The 24,813-nt window shown below is 31.0% G+C and overlaps 1 protein-coding gene across 1 annotated transcript in view; it reads right to left on the bottom strand.

The window, feature by feature from the left end:
* LOC143065179 (secretin receptor-like) overlaps window positions 1-17,906 on the bottom strand; it is a 114,170-nt gene extending 96,264 nt beyond the window's left edge. Inside the window, exon 1 of the mRNA XM_076238594.1 lies at window positions 17,167-17,906. Coding sequence (XP_076094709.1) covers window positions 17,167-17,250 — 84 coding nt within the window. The 5' untranslated portion in view covers window positions 17,251-17,906. The remainder of the gene's footprint in view (window positions 1-17,166) is intronic.
* Window positions 17,907-24,813: the final 6,907 nt, after the last annotated feature.

Below are 24,813 nucleotides of genomic sequence, written 5' to 3'. Positions count from 1 at the left end.
TTAATGAGATATGTGCACTCGTTTCATTATGGTGGATACATTTCAAGGAGTCCTTAAAATAAAAGGAAAACAATTTTGAAAGTCACATGTATTAACAGCATCACTTTTACCGGAAGTTGATAAATGGAAAGTTCTGTTAGTTCAAAATCAATCGTACAGTTTCATTTGTTGATGTCAATTAAATAATTTTGACACATGAATTTCCAGACAAGCATTCCCGGTCAAGAAACTTCAGGAAAGATTTAACAATTGCTTGTTATATTTCAGTCGTCTGGTTTCAATCAATATTGAAAAGGAATTAAAACAAATTAGAACATCGTAAGACTTCAAGTCGGCGCATAAATATCATTAAACAAATATCAATTTTATTATGCTTCTAAAATGAAGGCAGCTGATTTGAATATAATTGCAGAAAGATTGCTGAAAATTTTTAATGGAAGTATTTGATAATTTACGGTTATAACGTTTCAGAGAACTGCTCGTCAATTGTTAGTAAAATAAAGTGCATATCCATTTAGCACACAATCCCATAAACAAAATAATAAATGTTTCTTTAAGTAGCTTGAAAAATTAAATATTGTATAAGGAAGTTTTGACGTACCACAATATATTATCTAGCAAACTAGCAATCTAAAGAAGTTCATAAATCAAGGAAAACATAAAGCTAACATTCTATACATTTATCGATAAACGTTAGTACAAACTGATAAAACCCTAAAACCTCAGTTCCTTACATCCTCCATTCTGCCTCATCATACGACTTTATCAGGAAATCAACGATATAAACATTCACACTAAACTAGATAAAAAGTATGGTAAAAGTAAAATCACAAAAATACTGAACTCAGAGAAAAATCTAATCGGAATGTCCATAATCACATGGCAAAATCAAATGACAAAACACATCAAAAACGAATGGACAAGAACTGTCATATTCCTGACCTGGTACTGGCATTTTCAAATGTAGAAAATGGTGGATTAAACTGGTTTTAAAGCGCCTTAAGCCTCTCGATTTGATGACAGTCTCATCAAAGTCCGTTATATTTACAATGATGCGTGAACTAAGCAGACATACTAAATAAAATACTCAAAATATGGGTACAGAAGTCATCATCGTGTAACAATTTTAAAAGGAACAATTTAACAGAACACAAAAACATCTATCTACAAACACATTCATTGATTCGCGTGTCTGACGTCAGAAAATTTTATACGTCACATATATCTGTCGTTCAATGTATACAAACAATTTTGAAATTTCACATGGGCAATAATCTTATTTTGTCTTGTGCTTGGTCCGTTGCTGTGTGTGTTGCATTTGAATGTTGTGTCGTTGTTCTCTTGTATTTAATGCGTTTCCCTCGGTTTTGGTTTGTTTTCCCCGATTTTTTTTTGTCCATGGATTTACGATTTTTGAACAGCGGTATACTACTGTTGCCTTTATTTAGCATACAGGGTTAAAAATCAAAAGTATGTAAGAAATTACTAAGAATTAATTTCAGAAATAGACCGAGATCTAAAATAGTCCAAAAGTTATATAGAATTTATAAGAATCCATAAATAGTTCGTTCCACTACGCGATTGAATAATTTTGACGTTTCTGGTTCAACGTATTTTCTAATTCATAATAGAAATGTATCATAATGACATATAATAGAACAATATCATACTGATGGGATCTTTTAAAGTACAGAGTCACGTTATAAGAACCAAAGAAACATAAAAAGTCGCATATACAAAACACACAAGCAAAAAATGAAAGATAATACAAACACATTGACGGGATGTTTAAGTACCGAGCCACGTTAAAAGGATATCACATAAAACAATCCAACAGTAAAAGTAATATTAATAATAGAACAAAGACAAATGAAAGAACAATATAACATGTTGTTAAGATGATAAACAACATCAGTACGCAGAATCTATACATCAAGACCATCATGTATTATTTGCGAAGTTGATACGGAATATTTATCAACAAGGTCTTGGTACCTTACGATGAACTTTTTCAGAAAAAGGACGAGACGTTCTTTGACATACTTTCTTTGACATACCCCTAGTTCATAAATGTTTTATACTTTTGAGAGAGACTATCAAAATTGGCCGATTTGAAATTGCAAAATTGCGTTATTCAAAAGATGAACATGTATTTAAACTTTTCAAAATAAAATACATATATGCATGTAACTAAAAAAATCAGACACAAAATATTGCTGGCCTATGGATATGTGATTTAATTGCATTTAGTACTGCACAATAGAATTTATTCCTACAAAAGATGTACATGTACAACTAATATTTCAGAGTCAAAAAATCAGAGGGATCGTTTCATATAAAGCAATACCTGGATACATAACAGATTAATAAGCAAAGCAAGAAAAGTGATGCAAAGAATTTTCTTTCGTTCCATTGTGAAAGGTTTTATCGCTCTCGGACAGACCATCTCAAATCAGTCAACATCTAAATAGCATTGGACGTTTAGCTCTTAAGACTTTCACATGAGGAAAGGATATATTTCCATGAAAACTCATCCAGTCTAATGCAGAAATCAGAGATTGTTTGATATCATTAATATAAATGACTTTTTGGTATGAATTAAATGTAATCTTTCACTATTTGTTAGGAACAGTTCAGTAGGTTCATGGCAATAGAAATGACTGAGAGTTAATACTACTTTAAGATAATATCATAAGTTCCAAGACGACTGGTATTAACATGTCTCGATCTCATTATAAGGGACACCATACATTATGTAAACCTGGATAACTGGATCCTTTATCCAGTAATACCGAAAACACCCTTCGATATCGATGTCCAGTTTTAAACCTACATGCAGTATAAACCAAGTCCAATTGAACATTGTCTTTTAAAGTTATTATAACTATCATGTAAACATGAAACTTCTGACGTCACCTTTTATTATTTATAAATATAATTAATATATTTTGTAAATACGCCGTAACATGTTGTGAGTTTACATCGTATGTGAATACACAGATGAACTGTAAGGCTCGAAGTTAATAAAGAATGTGCATGTATACGGAGGGGTATATGGATGATATAAAATCAGCAGCAGCTTCAATTTTCTTATTATTTAGAATATCTTACAGCAATAGTATACAATTACTGTCTTTTGATGAGGTTACTATGTGATTTTACTGACTTTTGAAAAACTGATATTGATGTTTATTATGAAAGAAGATTAAAATTGCCGCAAAATAAAGTAATGGTGCTAGATTCCAAAAGAAATTATGTTAGTTACGGGCATATAATCTTACGATTATAAGTATTGTCAAGCAAGACGTTTAAATTATGTCGGTTCAAGTCCAAAAATAAAGCATCCATATTGCTAAAACATTACTAAGTTTTCTATATGATAGGGATTTTGAATAAATAAGCATTTTCACCTGTGGAGAAAGTATATTCACCGCGCAAAACGTCACGTGCTTTTACGCGTTTAATTTTGGTAAAAAACGTTTGATGTACAATTGGTTTTGGTAAATAATTTTCGATACAAACATTTCTCTCGAAATATGGAATAAAACAATTACTGTCTGTTTTTCGGTAAATAAGTGATTTTATTGACTTTTGAAAAACTGATATTCCATATTGCTAAAACTCGCAGTTATAACCGGCCTTCCTAAGTCGCATAAGAAATAAAATACTTTTTAATTTTTGGACTTGAACAGATTATAAAGAATAATCTTCCAGTAAGTGAATTTTTGTAAGGCAAAATATGAAAATGACAAGATTTTAACGATTATTTATAAAGAGATTTTTATTTGATGAGAAATAGGATGAACTAGAATATGTGTACATGAAACACCATGCCCTGCTCACACAAAAACCAACCAGTTACATTGTCCGTGAACCTCGAAATATAGGTCACTGTCTATTAATATGTGTACTAAGTTTAAGTTTATGTGACCATAACACCATGGTTGACTACTTGTTCCTTAAACAATATTGGGTTTTGTTATTATTTCTTTAAACCATCTGTCGCAGTTATAACCGATCTTTCTTTAGTCACGGGAGAAATAAAATTCTTTGTTTCCGGACATGTAAAGACATAGTTTAAAGCGTATGCTAACCCTGTTGATTATATTATTAATAAATAAAGGCAACAGTAGTATACCGCTGTTCAAACTCATAAATCCATGGACAAAAAACAAAATCGGGGTAACAAACTAAAACTGAGGAAAACGTATTAAATATAAGAGGAGAACAACGACACAACACTACAATGTAACACACACAGAAACGGACCAAGCATCAGAAAAAATCCCCCGAGAATAACAAATATAACATCAAAACCAAATACGTGAATTTGGGATAAATAAGTAACGTGACACGTCTTATCGCAATGTGAATTTACACTAAAAAATAAGAGAAAACAAACAACGCAACGTTAAAATGTAACACACACAGAAACGAACTATAGTATAACAATGGCCATATTCCTGACTTGGTACAGGACATTAAACGCTGAAACTCAAATGACCTATATTTCACTTCTCAAAACCTGATATCATTTATACACCTTAAAAGTAACGAAAATGGACATAGAATTCTAATATTATGACACTAGATTAAAACTAGATAAATCGGTGGACCATTATTTTATGAATCAGCCCAGAGCTGATGGAAATCATCATTAGACAAAATCCCTGCAGTGCTTGAGATATTCACTGAAAGCTCACTCGTACAATAAAACAATTGACATTGTAAATGATGAAAGTTTGAGTGCTTCTAGAGAATATTTCAAAGCGGCAATGACAGAATAAAAACGCATTGGTTTGAGAAACGTCGAGCATTATCCTTGTTTTGACGAAGCTCGCAGAAGGAAACTATTCAGTTCAATATATTTATCCCCAAGTAAATCATAAGATTTTAAAAGATCAATTCAATTGTTCGTATTTTTTCGACGAAGAATGGAAAATATATCACAAATAAAGTCATCAGTATAGTAAATAGACGTTTTCTTTGAAGAAAGATAAGACAGACAACAAGGCTTAGATATACTTTGGATGAGCTGACAAAAACCATCGCAGCAGTGGAAAAGAACAACCTCAGGAAGAATGCCAGAAAATTACGGTTCTGAAAATAAGTGCATAACAGAATTTCAAATAATTGAAACTTAGATCTCAAACAAAAGGCCCAATCTCAACTTTGCTTTAAAACTTCTTTTTTTTATGTATCGCCGGAAAAAAAAACTCTATTTGCAGAATTTATTCTTTTTGAGATGAGTCTTCCTTAATGAAAGTACTGCAGACAGGGGAAAACGGATTATTAAATGCACTTGGATAAGGACAAGGACAAGGATAACATAAATGTGTATAGTATGTGCAGAAAATGCTGTCCTATGGCCACATATTTTCATTCATCATTCATCTATCAAAAGCAAGTTGTAGTTATCTTGAATATGATACTGTATTATCTCTTGACATTGTCTTGATATCATAATACCGTTCCTGTAAAGATCATCTCCACCCCCTCGATGCAAGGCTCCATCCTCGATTATAGCAGTGATGTTCCTTGTGCCGTTTATTATGGCATGCATATATCGAAACTTGTATAGCTTACTGTGGCATGTTCTAGTGTAGCGAAATTTAATGTGCACAAACCTTACGCATACACAAAATTTACGTTGCCAAGGTTACATATACCACGTACTTTTGAATTTTACAGCCGTAATGAACATTTAAATACAATATATTGTTTCTTGTAAAGAAAACGAATAAAACATTTTTTCTCATCAAATAGTTTATTGAACTGTCGATATCATAACGTACACAAGGAAAATATCTAAATTCAAACTCATGAAATTTTCATACGTCATTATTCAGTTAACATCGTTCTTTATTTCGACGGTTTGATGATCTTAAATACTCTTGGGTCCTTCAATAATTCTATTATTTTATCATGACAGTAGTATCAACGTGCACATTTCGATTCAGCTGCTTTTTAAATATGCTCTGGCTTTTATATTATCCTTGAACAAGAAAGTGACCATTCTGTTGTAGCTACAATATGTAGTGTGTAATATATTGTCTAGATGCATGGGGAAACGTTGGGGACAGGGTCGATCGCACGTAAACATAGGTACATAGGTTTTTGCACCATTTTGGGCTTTCTGAACCTTGTGTTGTGTTTTTGATTGCCTTTGTTTATGCTTCTATTTTGTACTGATAAGTCGGTCGTTTAATTTAGTTCTGAGGTATCGGGTGTTTGTTTTGTCCGTTTTACTTTCTATATTTAGTTCTGAGTGGTCGAGTGATTGTTTTGTCTGTTGCACTCTCCTTATAATTATTTTTCTAACCTTATACGAGATGGAAGAAATAGTGTACTAACACTTGTCTGTTGACGAAGAATGTTTGTAGAGCTCTTGATATCTTTTACATCGTTATAAATATAATTGAATTTGATGCGACTGTCATACAAGTGAGAGGTTTAGAGCTGTACAACCAGTTTCAATCCACCATTTTCTTTATTTGCAAATACCTGTACCAAGTCAGGAATACGACAGTTGTTATCCATTCGTTTGATGTGTTTGAGCTTTTGGTTTTGCCATTTGATTAGTGACTTACCGTTTTGAATATTCCTCGGAGTTCAGTATTTTTGTGATTTTACTTTTTACATTCTCATGGTATTGAGTAAATTTCCTATTTACATATACCAAACATTGCATTTTTTTTCATATGCCAAAATATTATCAAAAATTCATTTAAATACTATTCAAGCGTTGTAAAAACTAAAAACTAATCATTTCGGAAACCATTTGACGAGTGCCACATGTGGAGCAGGATCTGCATACCATTCTTGAGCACCTGCGATCACCCCTAGTTTTTTGGTGGGGTTCGTGTTGTTTATTCTTTAGTTTTCTATGTTGTGTCATGTGTGCTGTTGTTTGTTTTTTTTTTCATTTTTAGCCATGGCGTTGTCAGTTTGTTTTAGATTTATAAGTTTGACTGTCCCTTTGGTATCTTACGTCCCTCTTTTGTAAGTCATAACATACTAATTTACAAGGAATATTTGCACTGTTACATTTAAAAATTGGAAATTGTATCAGGCACATTGCTAACAAAGTTCCTGTTGAATCGTAAATATCAAGAGCATTAGTCTAGACATGCAATATAAAGTACACTTGAAGTAGACAATTACGTTTAAAAAAAACAATTTCGAACAATTGGATTTAGAGGTATTCATATGACAAGTTTGAATCAAGTCTTTATTTTAATTCTTCTCGTATGCTGTTCGATTATTTCTAATTGTTTTTAAAAGGAGAATTTAATTCATAACAAAATACTTTTGGATCATTCACCATATAGTCTTTCGTTGTACACCTTATTTGCTTATATAATACTTTTATTTATTTCTCATGAAATTATTCATACTTCCAAAATGAATAGCTCTTGATATTGAAAATATGATAGAGTGTTGGTGTTATTGAATCTAAAAGAAAGAAAATCAAACTTAATGTGTTTTTTCCATTCCAAAATCATAGCTTTTGAATGCAAAGTAGTTTCAAATAAGAAATTGATATGGTATAAACAACAGAAAAAAGCAATGTTTTACAAAAGACTGATATAATGAAGGAAATGGGTATAGTTTTATAATACATTAATACAAAACCTATATACATACAAAAATACGCTGTACACACCAAAAAAAAAAAAAAAAAAAAAAAAAATCCGATGACACACATGAAGATGGTGTGTTTCTTTAGTTGTTTGGTATATAATATTGTATAATATATTTATTTTAACAGTTGCAACCATTAAGTACTTGTGAAACGATGAACCAATTGAGTAATAGTTAATTGGATAACTTTTCAGGGAATTTTCAGTGAAATAACTTTTTCAGTTTACTTCCCACATAGGAACTTCCTTGTGTATTATTTGTCCCTTTAAACTCTTATTTTGTAAATTTCTTAAACTACAGAAAAGGTCAACAAAAAATCAAATAATTCTCTGTTCTTGACATTTGTCTCATTTTCTCTTTTGTTAATTTCATTTTGTCCTTGTAATGTTTTCTTTGAAATTAATTAGAACAATACGCGTTTTAATATATCCAAAACTGTTTTTCGCCATCAATAGCAAATTCTAGTTATCCTGATTATAATACTGTATTATTATCTTCTGACATTGTCTTGATATCATTATACCGTTCCTCAGCTCTAAAAGCCATCTTCACCCCCTCAATTCAATGCTCCATCCTCCATTCTGGCAGTGATCTTCCCCGTGCCGCTCACTATGGCATTTACACATATCGAAACTTGTATGGCATACCGGGATATGTTTTAATGTAGAGAAAATTTAATGTGCACAATCATACGCAAACACAAAATTTACGTTGACAAGGTAACATATACAAATTTCGAATACTTTAAAAACATTTTACAGCCGTTGTCAGCATTTAAATGAAATAGATTGTTTCTTGAAAAAAAACTTATTGTAAAGAAAACGAATAAAACGTTATTTCTCATCAAATAGTTTTTTGAACTGTCGTTAACATAACTAAAATAAGGAAAATATATAAATTAAAACTCATGAAAATTCCATACATCCTTTAGCAGAAAGAGCTGCAGATGTGATATACCAACGAATTCGTTTAAAATCATTCTTTATTTCGACGGTTTGGCGATCTAAAATACTCTTTGGTCCTTCAATACTACTGTTCATTTCACTATAATTATATCATGACAGTATTATCAAACGTGCACATTTTCATTCAGCTGCTATTTAAATTATGCACCTGCTTATATATTATCCATGAACAAGAAATTGACCATTATTTTGGTAGCTACAACATGCCGTGTTTAATATTTTGTCTAGATGCATGTGCAAAAGATGTGGTTTTTATTTTATATATTTTTTTTTTGGGGGGGGGGGGGGGGTAGGGGGCAGGGTTACTATTTTTGGGCTTTCTGAACCTTGTGTTGTATTTTTGATTTTCTTTGTTTATGCTTTTATTTTGTTCTGAGGACTCGGTTGCTGGTCTTGTCCGTTTAATTTTTAATATTTAGTTCTGAAGGGTCGGTTGCTGGTCTTGTCCGTTCTACTTTTACATATTTAGTTCTGAAGGGTCCGGTTTTGGTCTTGTCCGTTTTACATTCCTATAAATAAGTTATGAGTAGTCGGTTGTTGGTCTTGTCCGTTGTACATTCCTATATAAAAGTTCTGAGGAGTTGGTTGCTGGTCTTGTCCGTTGTACTTTCTAATATGTTAGTTCTGATGAATCGGTTGCTAGTCTTGTTCGTGGTACTGTCTTATATTTTAGTTCTGAAGCGTCGGATGCTGGTCTTGTCTGCTTTACTTTCCCTTATTTAGTTCTGAGGTGTCGGTAGTCGGTTTTGTCCGTTTTTCTTTCTGATGAGTCGAGTGTTTGTTTTGTCCGTTTTACCTTTCTACCATTGTTTTTCTAACCTTATACGAGATGGACGAAATGGTGTTCTAACACTTGTCTGTTGACGAAGAATATTTGTTGAGCTCTTTATATCTTTTACGTTTTCATGGTATTGGGGTAAATGTAAGAAATAAATTTGTCCTGGTAAAATATGTCCGGGCGGACCATATTGCTGGTATGAAATGTCCATGGTTACAAATTTTACTAGTATATATAGTCCGATGTTAGTAATTTATGTCCCCAGACTAATTTACCTAGGAATTAAGGTCCACGTCATTAACAATCCTAGGTAAAAACGTCCTTTAATTTTTTTAAATCTTAAATATATTGATGAAAAAATCAACGGATATTTAAATGTTATGTTATAACATTGTTTAAGAGTTGTGTTTTTATATTTGTGATAAAATGTAAGTAATCAGACTAATTTTTCTAGGAAATTATGTCCATGGTATTAATAGTCCTAGGGAAAAACGTCCATGTCCTTTATTTTTAAAGGTTATTTTTGACCATACAAACTTTCATTTTTTATATATTGATATTGTTTAAAAAAGAGTTGTGTAATATTAGAAAAAAACAATTATGTTCCAAGAGTAATTTTCCTAGGAAATCATGTCCATTCTATAGTTATTCCTAGATAAAAACATCCATTTCATTTAATTTTAAAGGTTTATTTACATGTGGGGTTTTAATCTTGTTTTAGAGTTATGTATTGATATTTAAAAAAAAATCCCCACACTAATTTTCCTAGGAAATCATGTCTATGACCTTATTATATAATTATTATATTAAAAACGTCCATGTCAGAGGTTTATTTTCAAGTGCTGTTTTAATATTGTTTACGAGTTATGTCATGTATGTATTGATATTAAAAATAATATATTTCACCAGACTAATTTTCCTAGGAAATCATTCTTTATTGTAATTGGAAAAAATTAATGAAACTTTACATTCCTAACTTAGATGTTTTTTTTTTTATTTTCAATAATTTTCATCTTAGAGTTGTTTCTAGGAGAGATATTTTGTTTTTAAGATAATCAATAGGTAAATCGCCATTCAAGATTCTATTGTTTTATACAGAAGCTCACTTAGTACCCTTGACATTACATGATGATGAATTCATACCAGAAAATTTCACGAATTATGTGAAGAAGTCCATGATCATAATTTTACTAGAAAATTATGTCTTAGGACAATTTTTCCTAGGAAAATAAATAATGCCAGACTTATTTTACTAGCTATGGACTTATTTTCCTAGGAATATTTGCCCTTAGACTTATTCCTAGTAAAATTATGGCCATGGACTTGATTACCTTGGAAAAAAGTCCGGCGGACAAATTTTCCTACCGGACCAAATTTACTGTTACATAAAGTCCGATAGACATATAGCAAACATTGTATTGCTTTCATATATATTATCTAAAATTCATTTACATATAAACCAAATGTTGTAAGAACTATAACAACATCTCGAAAACCTTTTTGTATGTCATCATATACTTATTTACAGGGAATATATATGCGCTGCTACATTGAAAAAGACATTGGAAATTATACCAGTCAGATTGCTAACAACGTTCGTGTTGAATATTAAATATCAAGAGCATTAGTCTAGACATGCCATATAACGTACACTTGAAGTACACAATTACGTTTCAAAACAATTTCAAACATTTGGATTTGGAGGTATTCATGTGACCAGTTTGAATCAGGTCTTTATCTTAATTCTTCTTTGCTGTTCGATAAATTCTTATTGTTTTAAGAAGAAAAATAAATTCATAGAAATAAAGGCAACAGTAGTATACCGCTGTTCAAAACTCATAAATCTATGGACAAAAAAACAAAATCGGGGTAACAAACTAAAACTGAGGGAACCGCATTAAATATAAGAGGAGAACAACGACACAACATTAAAATGTAACACACACACCAACGGACAAAGCATTAGACAACATCCGATGAGAATAGCCAATATAACATCAAAACCAAATACATGAATTTAGATGTTTTGACGATTCGTCAGATATTCTTTCGTTTTAAACCTTATTTGCTTATCTAATACTATTGCATATTTCTCATGACAATTCTCCATACTTCCAAAATTAATAAGTCTTGATACAAAAAGTATAAAAGACACGACGATTGCTCTGACGTGTGTTTTGATTCGAACAACGGTAAACTACTGTTGCCTTTATTTATATTTCAGTTTCACGATTTTCTAAGTGGACATTCGATTCAACTTCATCCCAATAATTAAGTATTGCTTCACTATTGAAAGGGAGATAGCAAAGAAACTAAAAACTGACCAGAGCTGTACATATACTTAACAACACAAATAAAGCACCACATCTTATATATTATATATAATACTTTTACAATGTCTTTGTTTTTGGTCACATATTAACAAAAATCAATAACATATTTTAAGCTTTACAACAAAATCAATGCAGAATTTACTTCTCAAATCAGAGTCTAAAATATGAGATAAGTCAATTAAAAATTAATCATTATAAAGAATTCGATCAAGAAAAAAAACGTTTTTCAGATCTTTTCCGTGTTGAGATGACAGATATGGTGGGGGAGGAAGGGGCTTTGATTTTCACAAATTTTGCAACACTGCTTCTTATATATTAATTGAATAAAAGCGAGATGCAAAAGTTTTTAAAATAGAAAAAATCTCCCTGTGAAATGATTTAGTGTTTTTGACATTAAAAACGTTCTGTCAAAATTTTGACTCATTTCAATCACTTTCAAAAGAGTTAAATGTAATAAAAATATAATTTAACTCTGAATAAATAAATGAAGGTGGTGCGTTTCTTTTGTTGTTTAGTATAGACTGGCTCAATGTTCTATAACATTTTATTTACAGTATTTGTGAAGGGAAGAGACCATTGAGTAATAGTTAATTGGATAACTTTTCAAGGAATTTTCATTGAAATAGTTTACACATAGGAACTTCCTTGTGTTTTTATTTGTCACGTCTTATTTTGTAAGTTTCTTAAATTATAGAAAAGGTCAACAAAAATCAAATCATTCTCTGTTCTTAGCAATTGTCTCATTTTCTCTTTTGTTAATTTCATTATGTCCTTGTAATGTTTTCTTTGAAATTAATTAGAACAATACGCGTTTCAATCTATTTCGAACTGTTTTTCTCCAACTTTAATTTCAACTAAAAAAATATGTCAACCTTTTCCTTCGGGAACATTATTTATCATGAACAGGAACATTTTTTATTACCTAAGAGACTACTAAGATCTCCCAATGATGATTACTCAATATTTGTATTGTGCATAGCCAAACGAATACACTGTGGGGACCGAACCCCTCATCTATATAACCAATCGGCAAACTGTTTTGGGGTCAAACCCCTCAAAATGGAGATACAGATTTCTTGAACTAGGGGTACTATTTGCCCTTATATGCATTTCTATTATAAGACAATACTGTGCATTCCTAAATAAAAAAGTTCTTTATTTAAAACACTGATATAATGAAAATTTAACAATATCAATTTATTTACATCAAGGTCCATAAGAGAACAGAGCTTGTTACAGACGATTGATTAATTTACAATTTTTATCTTTGAATAAATAAATTAACATATTGAATTGAGATTGACGTTTTCGCTAAATATAAGGTTACCTCAATTTTTCAAGGGCATAATTATTGAAAGGTTTCAAGTATTCATATTGGAAAAAAATCGCGAACCCTCAATAAAATAATTCTTCCAGTATTTTTATGAATCCCGGTCAAACTCACTAAACACCCGTTTAAATTAAGAAAAAGTACTGTTGCCTTGATTATTGATTTTGCCTGTTAACTGGAGTAACACTTGACTTACATCTGGTTTGTAAGAAGCTTTTGTGTTCTTGTAGAAACCTTAGCTCAGCCGTTATAGTACGTTCTTAGTTGTTTACAGAACTCATACACTAAGTTATTGTGAATGTAATATTAAGTGAAACATTATTGGTCACTTAAATAAACTTATTCTAAAAGGTTGTACATTTAACAATGAAGTAAGACAATTTTGTCGGTAACAACATTGGCATAGATCTAAATATAAAATAAGGAGAACTATTTAATAGAGTTTTGAAACACACATCGTAGAATCAGCTATAAAAGGCCCCGAAATGACAAATTAGTTTATTACATAACTAAATATGTTTTGTTATCCGATTGTTAACACTTATTGTACTACTGCATCCTGTGGATACTTATATATAGCATTGCACAAGGTCATGCCTTTTTCAATCTGATTAGTTTATGATAAAAACTCCTCTTATTCCCCTTAGCATATTTTACTGTTGTTTTGTTTTGACAACTTATAAAAAAGAAAATGTGGTATGATTGTCAATGAGACAACTGTCCACAAGAGACCACAATGGCACAGAAATTACCAACTATAGGCCACCGTATAATGTTCTAGAATTAAGTAATTGAACATGTGGTAGTGTTTATCCTTTGTTTTATACCTCAACCCTCCCCTTAAACATTTCGATTAAGGAACTAACAAAAGGTACATAAAACATACACAAAAGAAAGAAAACAAACCAGAACATGCACAGGCCTTCAACACGGTGCAAACAAGTCTCACATCATTGCAAGTTTAAGATGGCACCTACTACCGGTTTAAGATGCTTTTGCGAAATGACTCGACTAGAGTTTTTAAGATGTAGCATTACCTAATCGTGCTCCCAAAAAGAAAATACATGGTTCCTATTTAAAACATAGTTATTAGTTCCTACGCATAGGTGTACATATCAAACTATGTAGAACACGTTTTGGTCAATTAGATATAAAACTAATCATATGATTGATCAACCAACAAATCAAAAGGTAAACAAAAAAGAACAATACAAAACAGTACAGAAACACAATGTGTCGTTCTAACAGATCACGAAAAAGGAAACATCGTATCAAAAAATGCGTGCAGTGACCAAAAAGCAAGCCCAAAGTTCTCATTCTGACAGAAGTTGTGTCGTACTGCACTTTTGTATTGGTTACTCATAGAAGATTTCAATACACATAACATATGCTAAGAACAAATTGCGTAGAATTCAATACAGAATAAGAAAAAGAACATTGCTAGTGATTAGACTCGACGCTATTAAGAGGGATCGGGCCTATTCGAAGTTTCTGTCGGAAGTGCCGTGTTTTTGTTATTTCAATCTTTACACAGAGTGAATAAAATTGGACCATTTAAGCTCAAAATATTACTTGTAAACAGGTATGTAAAAGGAACCATTTTTCAATGAAATGATTAGGGATATAGAGGTGTTGACTTATTTTTATCGGAATATCAAAAATAATGTGTGTGACACTTGGTTCAAAACTGGAATATAAAAAGCTTACATATAGCTTCAAAGAATAAGCAAATACAAAATATAGGTCACCGATAACGAAAAAAATATATTATGCCTTTAAAGTTTTAAACAAAAAATTTTGGCGGGAAAATGGTGAAATTGTGTGAAATGCATTTCGAGCCTTCACAGATACACATAATAACGATAATAATTTTTTAGTAACAAAAATACAATTATTTCACATTTTTAATTAATAAAAAAAAAACAAAAAAAACAAAAAAAATAATAGTGAATTTACGATACAAAATTTTCGTGTTCATGGTGATCCATGCGTCAAATTATGCGCAGTCGAATAGTCCCGATCCCCCTTTATATGAACAAACGTGAAGAGACAAACTTTACAATTAAAGCATGATGTCGTGATACTGTTTGTCAATGAAAGTTTATAAAATATTGAAGGTATTATTATCCTTGTATAAATTAAAGCATCAAAGACCAAACTATAGCATTACTACATGTAGATGAGTAAAAATAGTATTGGTCCACATTCCATAGTCTTCTCAAAATGACAAGGAATGTATAGTAAAATAAACAAAAAGTTTCGTTTACAATTTAGGTTAATTAAATAATTTCAAAATTCGATCATACCCGAATTAGTGTTGAAGATATATGTAGGTTTGCATTAAAATGAAATTTTTGACACACATGTTGTGCAAAGTTATTAATTTTTGAAGTGCAATAAACGTTAAGATTCCCTAGGGAAGCCCATGACTTTTAAATTAGGTGATAAAGATCCTTAAAATGGCAAAAATGCTATTAAAAATTCATCATATACACAATCAGGTGAATATCTAAATGTAATGATGATTGTTTCTCGTTCAATTTGAAGTTAACGTTTAAGGATGGTTTCCAAGTTTGCCTACACAAATGAAGATAATCATGATAAGTCATATTACAGGAACCATGAATTTGGAAAAATATGTCAGTCACAGCATATTTATTCTCGAGGCTAATCTCAAGGGTACGTATCATCATCATTACTACTAGAAAAGGTTTAACGAAAATAAGGAACTCCAAGGCAAATTCTAAAAGGTTAAGTCTATACAAACTGACACAATCAAACATTATCAATTAACATAACAAGTGCTGTATTATATACATTTATGTCCGTTTGTACAGACATTTAAGGCGATATATGATCCGTCATTTTCACTACAGGTTTGGACGATGCAATGTTTAAATACACTATGCACCATCCGTTGACAACACTCCAGGTTTGGGCCATAAATTATTAACGATGTAATGCTTATATATACGAAATGTACCATCCATTCACAACACTCCTAGTTTTGCCTTAACCTAAGTATGTACGTGAATAAAAGGTGTTACAATGCTTTTGTACCTCAAATTAACTACTGGTTTGGGCTTTCCTACGTATGTACATAAATTTAGAGTAACATAACGCTTACATACATAATGTTCACAATGTATCGTCAGTATAACTTCTGATTTTGGCTAAATCGAAGTCCGTAGATAAATAAAGGGTGGGTGTTATTGACGCAAATAATGCACTAGCAATACTTTACAGGTTTCATATCAACCCATGAAGGGATTAGGCTCCTAACCGTAGTAGTTTGACCAATAAACATAATAAAAATACTAAAAATAGAATTAAATTACCAGAGTTCTACAGAATTCTATTCAAATTAACGAATTGGATCGGATAATAGATACACGCCGGAAAATGTCATCTTTACAAATTGTTATGACTTCCAATTATTCATCTTTTGATTGTTATATTCTCTTATTTCCTGTCTATGCACAATCATTAAAGTAAAAGTATCTCATACAAAACAAAAAGTGTGTTATCCATCTTACATTTAGTTTTACATATATATCTCTCTCTCTCTCTCCCCAAAACCGAACTTATAATTTGTCTGTACATTAAAATCATAACTTTACATTATTCCTCATTATTCCGAATTTGTTTACTTTACAACGATAGTACAATGGTTCTCCGTGTTCGTAGTGTAAGCAATATCCTTACTCTAATTATCATATAAAACTGTTTGTATTTAATATCTTTAATATTTTCAAATTTTCAGTGTAACATATGTCTTTCTTTAACTGTATTTATAAAAAAACAATACATATTTTACTGATGGAAAGGCTCTGTTATTTCGTCCGCCGTAATCAGGCCATACTTTTCCTATATACATAAGGTACATTCTGAGAAATCCAAACAAATACTGAATCTTTATAAAGTATATGTTCGAAAATTATTTTTTTTTATCCATTTTTTCCCGTATGATATGTATTTTATGAAGTTGGTGTCTAAAACATTTATCAACTTAGAGAATATGTTAAATAAACATGATATATAAAACAGAAATCATTGATAATGTATTTAATGGCAATACAGATTTGAATTGAATGGAAAGAAATTATATGAACTTACCTTCACTTTGCCATTATCTAGCATCGTATACATGAGGACTACGTATAACGCATGTGACTTTCTAAACTGCATTCTGCTTCTCATGGAAAACGTTTTTATAATTCAAAACGGGTTGATCTGTTATTCTTAGTTTTCACAGAAAAAATTAATTCGTCGTCTCCCCATTTCATTCCATTTTAGTTTGTATTTCATCACTAATAATATGATATTCTGTTTAGATTCTCATCATACGTCATTTCTTGGTTGCAAACAACACCGAAACTTTTTAATGAATATATATTCAAAATTTAAACTGCTTACGGTCCAAAAATTAATCCATCAGTCAGTTATATCATCAGGAAATAAACAGGCCGCTTATGATGTTATCCATAAATCAAAAGTAACTATATACCTCATTAGGCATTAAATCCAATGTTCTCTTCGCAATGTAAGAATCCACCAAATTAATCTGCAAAACAAAGCGTAGTTGTGCTAATATCTGTCAATTTCTCAAACATAATTCCTTTCAGCTTGGTCGCATTACAAGTTATTTGTTTTATTTCCTAGCATAAAAAAAATGGATCAAAATATAAAAGCACTATTGTTGAAGACTTTGAAGTTAATTAAATAAACGTTTTGTTATATGATTTTGGTACTACTTCTTGTCGTTTCGTCGTAAATTGTGACAATAACGTTTTTGAATAACATTTTTATTTCAGAGCAAAATTCTAGGTGGGTGATTGTTTGATTTTTCCTTTAATCATATCATAGCGGTCGACAAAACAAAATTAATAAACGTATGAATGTACTTAACCAAAAATATGTTATGTCTCGTCAACAGTCATTTGTCTCTAAGTGCCGGAAGTGGAAATCTCCAAAATCAAAGCGAGTTTTAGAGATAACAAATAACGCGTGCCACGAATTACATATGTGACCATTTATATACATCGAATCTGTAATGTATCGTATAGCTAATTGAATATTTGCTATGAAATAGTCATGATCAAACTAATTTTATCACAATAAGGCAAAAAATACCTCTACAAAGGTTGTAGTAGAATCCACTGTTATATTTTTCTAATTCATTCCATATTTTTTCACACTTACAATAAAAAGTCAGTATTATTTAAAACGTTTTTTTTTCTAAATATGTTAATACATTGATCAGTTTTAGAATAAATAAGATTAATATAACAATATAAAAGCGAAATTGACACTGCGGTTTTAAACTGATTCTTAGAAATTCGTGCAACATTGACAAATTAATTGACAATAATCCTTGAAGGAATATCTTGTAGCTGAGTAAATAACGCTAAATTGGGATACGTGTTGTTCATTATTAGTTGGCTATGGCTGTGGTCTTTTTTTGTCTTGTATCTCCGGTCATGGTTTTGTTTGTCCATTTTCGAAAAATAATTGTAGAGAACTTTCTGGCATGTTCATCTTTTAACAAAAAGAATGATTTCGTGTCTAATTTTTCTCGAAAATAACTTTATTGTCCCGTGTTATTGCAACCTAGGTTGAAATTGGCAATACAAATAGTAAGACTGCAAATCATATATATCCGGAAACAAATTGGGATAGCTTTGATTTATAATATTTAACGAGTGTTTGTAAAGATTACTCCGATTGAAAAATTAAAAGTAATCTATTTATATGACCTCTTAACGTAATACCACAAATTCTTGAAGTGATGGTAAAAAAGAGAGCATGAAATGCACATGCTGCTTGAAACACAGAACTATGGTCAAGATTTGAATTAGAGGTCAACTGAAGTCATTTCATGCTCCTTAACGAATACCGCCTACCTACAATAACTTTAAATTTGATTAAAAAAAAGAAGACAGTTAAAAAGTCGGAATTGTTTTTGGACATGACATTGTAAGTTTGTTTTCAACTTATGAGATTAAACATCCGTTTGGTTTCTTCCGCCTTTCTTTAAGTTAAGAATTAAAAATGTTAACAATATGGATCATCCATTTTCCCACTTAACTTGTACACAATTTTGCCTGCAACTAAATCAGATGTAACAAGACAATATATATATTTTCATGATATCATATATTTGTCTGCTAGTTATCAAAATGCATTATATACTAATATATTAATATAAATCTACCTGACTTTTTTTCAGATTTTGACATCAAAATAGTCGTTAACAGCTTGAATCTTATAATTACTTTCCTGTTTTTTTTTATACAAGTAAAATGTGGTAGTCTGAATTCCAAATTGAGAATTCGAGTTCCAAATTGAAAAGGAAAATGATTGTAAATAAAGGCAACAGTAGTATACCGCTGTTTAAAACTCGTAAATCTATGGACAAAAACAAAATCGGAGTTACAAATTTAAACTGAGGGAAACGCATTAAATATAAGAGGAGAACAACGACACAACATTAAAACGTTTAAACTATTGAATTTGTGGATCTAATGCTGTATACAATCGCTATTGCCTGTCTACTGGTTTTACTATGTTCATCTATCTCAAAGGTAATTACTATATACAATGAGAAGTACTATTGTATTAAACGACGATACTTTATGAACAAGCACTTTTATCCGGTACTTTCGTAAATAAATCATTATCAGCTATTCTTAAACATTGTTTAAATGTACAGTAGAGAAACTCTTCACTGATTGGCAAATATATTATGCAGTATCTTCCTGCGGAGATTATTAAAGTGTTTCCTTTAAAGTAAAGTGCACTCAGTACTTTCTTAATACACAAGAGCTACTATTGAAAACATTTACTACAACAAATGAAATACAACGAAAAAAAAGCGCGATTTTATCGTACTGGTGATATATTAAAACACAGGACGGTTGAAAAAATGTATTTTATTTTTTTTATTTATTATTTGTTTTGTTTTAATTTTTAGTGTGTTCCTGATGATTAGTCGTCATCGTCATTTGTCGACAGCTAAGCGTATGTTATAGGTCATGGGCAATATGCCAAATACAATAGTAACACAGCATCTATCTACTCTACTGGAAAGTTGGGTTCACCTCGGTATTGAGTCTATTAAGTTTATTGGGTAGTGTTTCGTTAAAGAAATGGCTTGGATATATTTTGATTTTATTATTTGGCCCCTATGATAAATACATTCCTCGAGCGATAGCAAAAGGACAAATTTCGGTTTAAATTTCTAAAACAAAGGCAACATTTATACCGCTGTTCAATAGTCATAAATCGATTAAGCAAAAACAAATGTGGGTCACAAACCAAAACAGAGGGAAAGGCAACAACAATAAGTGGAAAACAACGGATCAACATAAATACTAAACTGCAACAAAACAAACGACAACATACATAGAAACGGACTATGCCATAACAACTGCCGTATTCCTGACTTGGTGCTTGACATGTTTTTTTCAAAGATAACATGGTGCATTTAACCTGGTTTTATGGTAAGCTAAACCTTCCACCCATATGGCTTACATCTAACTGTTAGAAATATATATATTTTTTTATTTCTTCCCAATATGAAAACAATTTGAAAAGAGTTCAAGGGGGTATATATTTTGTATGAATATTTCCCATTTTCCCTTTTAATTTGTAAACGGTACTTTCAGGTTCAAAGACCGTTATAAATCACCACTGGATAAGTAACAATATCCGATAACTGTTTGTCTCAAAAATATCAATCTTCCTTAAGGTAGACAAAGTTTCTACACTGGTTATGATCTATACGCAAATTTCCCTCATGCTCGGATTCCTTGCCCACCTTTTGTTAAACTTTTTGTGTGAACATACAAGAGCGTGGTGTGTCAAGTGAGATATCTAAACGACATACGATGGGACAAAGATTTCTTTTATACTGAAAAATGCAGAATTGACAATTGAATAGGTATACTGATGTTCTATTGAAAAATATATTCACCAGACTCAATAAATGATCAAAAGGTCCAGTATTGATGAAGTTCTCCATGATGTTTTTGTATAATTAGTGCGGTTCTTTCACAAAGTGAGATGGTTTGCAGGCCATAAAACAAGTAATTTGTATCTACAAACCACATTTTTGTAGAAAGAGCTAAGTTTAACTAGACGATGTATTCAATCTTTTAATTTAGAAGGAGAAATATTATATTCTTACGCGTAAAATGAACGAATGGATTAATATATTGCTGCAAAATGTAGACGATTAGAATGATTTTGAAATCATATGTTTCATATTCAATACTGTCTGTATTTCAATGGAATTGAAACTATCTGGGTTCCCTCTCCGCCTACAGAGGAAAGAAGTTTCAAACGAGGCGGCCTGAAGAGAAATGTACAGGAGCTATCTTTTAATTCGCATTCCTTTATATAAATTGTATCCTTTCACTGACAAGAAATAAAACATGTTTTGTTTATACCATTGAACTAGAAACTACAGCCACCAAATTTAAACTAAGAAAGTCAATAGGCAGGACCAAAACTAGGACAAGAATAGATGACATTAGACCGTGATAAATAAATATTTAACTAGAACAAAACTGTATATATCTCTTAATTTTGAAATTTGTTAGCATGTTATGAACCAAGAATGCCTTTCATAATAGATGGCTGATCACATGAAAGTTGCTAGATATTCTAGTATTGTTTGTGTTGTTACTCGTTAGGGTGTGTTCACAAGACAGGTTATGCATAGCAGGAGTCGCTTACAATGTCTGCCGAATCAACCGGTCTCACTCTTTTTGTAGTCTTTGTGATTCTCTAACGTTTTGTTTATTTCTTTGATTTTTCTGCATAATCGAGATTCAAGATTTAAACATCGATAAAGCACTGTTGCCTTAGTTTATGACTTATTGCCGTCTTCGACTTTAAATCGAATTGATTTGTTTCATTAGCAACACTACGAGTTCCACGTGTTTGCAATTCCAAGGAACCTGGTAAGTTTGCCCTCAGATTGCCGTGCTGTTTTGTTTTATTACTCGTCGGTAAAAAGTAAAATCACAAAAATACTAAACTCAGAGGAAAATCAAATCGGAAAGTCCATAATTATATGGCAAAATCAAATGACAAAACACACCAAAAAAACGAATGAAAGTTAGTGAACATTAAAATGCCCTTGTTATTTATTTGCCCATTGTGTGTATGTTTTCTTCAATGTTCGTTACTTGGTATGTTTTTGTTATCATTTGTTTTTTAAAAGGCTACTTTCATAAGGTTTGTTATCCAAGTTGAAATTTTAATGAACTAGGAATTACTATCAATGCTGATTATAACTGACACCAGTAACTGATCCAATACCGAGGAAACTAATGAGAGATTTAGTATCGTGTACAAAGGACAAGATGACTTTATTCTTGAATTACTCCGTATCATTAACATCGAATACATTTGGTGTGATAGGTTCCGACCTTCTATTTAAAAAAAAAACCTTTTTGTTTAAGTATGTTTTATTTAATTATTAGTCTTTATTTTTTATTTGAAATTTGAGTGCATATTCTCAAACATCATTTTAATTTCATGTCTTATCTTTTTTTAAAGACCACATAATCATTCTATATAAAACTATTTCTAGGTAAAATGATACCTTTAGTTATCTGCCTGGTTAGTATTAGGCATGCTGTTAGAGCATCCTAGTTTATTATTATTTCACCGATCCTAGAGATGACTGTCTGCTTAATCTAAATGAGACAAAAGATGCTCTCATTTCTAAAGTTCAAAACTGTATTTTCTTTTGATCATTATATATAACCAGTCAATCCTCAATAAATATAATGTATCAAAATGATTTGTTTTATTTTATTATTATTTGTTTAAAGGTTGATTAAATATTATAAAATTATTTCGTTATATGATAAATGCTCACTATTGAAGACGCGTTTACTATGACTGCTGAAAAGTTAAAAAGGCAGCAACGAGAAACGCATTAATTGAACGTTTTGTATCTTTTTGAAAATACTATTTAGGTAAGGGCAAACAGCGTATGTTTAAGAAGCAGATTCCCATGGACATTTCAGCTGCATGAATTTCACGCGAATGTATATGAATGTGAATCTTACGTCCAATTCACGTGAATGTCAATTCAAGGGAGGATATATATTTAATTTCACGTTCACGAAAACCACATGATTTAAAAAAAAAATATCCAAATATCATTTAATTTCCAAATTTAATTAAAATCATATTAAGTATCATTAAAATTTGTTTATCACCTGAAAATGTTCACGTGAATTCCATACGATAAAGTAATTTTTATAATAAAAAGTATTGTGAATTTACCTATTTTAATATGTAGGGGGGAGTTCGGTGACCCCATTTTTCTTTTTCGTATCTTAAAGCATGTTATAAGAGCTATCTTCTCATTTCTTATCTTAGAATTCTACCAGATAGTTTTCTTTTTATCACACAAAATTGGATTTTCCATGCATAGTCTTCACAAAATCTGACAATTTTGCATAACCTGTAGAGTGGACAAAAGTCCGGTGATCCATACTTTTTATGATATTTCTGAAAAAAGGCATTATAAAAATTCATTTTGACAAATTATTAATTTTAGTTATGACGCCCCGGCAACCTAAGTGTGGAAAAATTAAAAACAAAACCGTCGGAACTCTGAACATTCAAAATGGAAAGTCCCTTAACCGAGTTGTATCTCGTTTGGGCTAATTGTTGTAACATTTGGACAAACAATGTGTTAAGTTTGGACCAATTGTAAGTCGCGATCTTGTTAAATGTTATTGTTGACATTTGAGTTCAATTTTAATGTGGACTGTTGGGCTACTTCACCAATGTATAGGTACATTACATGTAAAAATTTAAATAAAAATAGACCGAACTCCAAGGAAAATTAAAATCGGAAAGTACCTTGATCAAAAGCTGACACACATCAAACCAATGACACTTCCTAATGTAGAAAATGGTGGATTTATTTTTTTTTTACAGTTTGTTTACACTTGAATGACAGTGGCATATTTTTATTATTTATTTTGACAACACAATGTGTAAACAGACAGACATAAAAGGTAAAAATGTCAAAATCATGAGTACAGCTGTGTGTTATAATCTGAATCACTATGGAAAAGCAAACAAATATGTCGACAAAGAAAAATAAAATTGCAGAGAGACAAAATACATAAGTTTAAACGAAAGTCAAGAATACAAAAAAAAATCCATAGCACAATATCTATAACCTATTGTAAGTATATATAAATATTTCATATTTTATGAATGTCATTCTGTTTTTAACATGTTCTGGTATTGTGTACCTGTTCCGTTTGACAAACAGTGTCTGTTCTGGATTCCTACGAACCAAGGATCGGTGAAATTGAGAACATGTAATAAACAGTAGCTATTTTATTGCGAACATGTAATAAACAGAAGCTATTTTATTGTCCTAACAATTTTGAGCTCCAATCCTACTCGTATTTTTCACCTTATACAAATTTAGTAGTGATTGAACAATGAAATATTTCAATTTAGCTTATTCATTTAGAATTGTATACATCAATACAGTGATTTATTATACATCCGTACGTATTTACGTCTTCAAATGCTCCTTAATATCGAGATAAGCATTGTTTTATATCATCTTTTTTTTTAAATGATTTCGTTAACAGCATATCACGACTAACTGTGTCATGGAAATAAATACCTTTTATAAATTCGAATAGAAAAAACCTTTATATTTTCTCTAATAATCTAAATTCACAATTATCTTTGAAAATCCATTTCGCAGGG

This window comes from Mytilus galloprovincialis, chromosome 2 (genome assembly GCF_965363235.1).
Source record: "Mytilus galloprovincialis chromosome 2, xbMytGall1.hap1.1, whole genome shotgun sequence".
Classification (NCBI taxonomy): domain Eukaryota; kingdom Metazoa; phylum Mollusca; class Bivalvia; order Mytilida; family Mytilidae; genus Mytilus; species Mytilus galloprovincialis.
The sequence above is the reverse complement of the archived record's forward strand: the minus strand, read 5'-3'. Positions and strand labels throughout refer to the sequence as shown.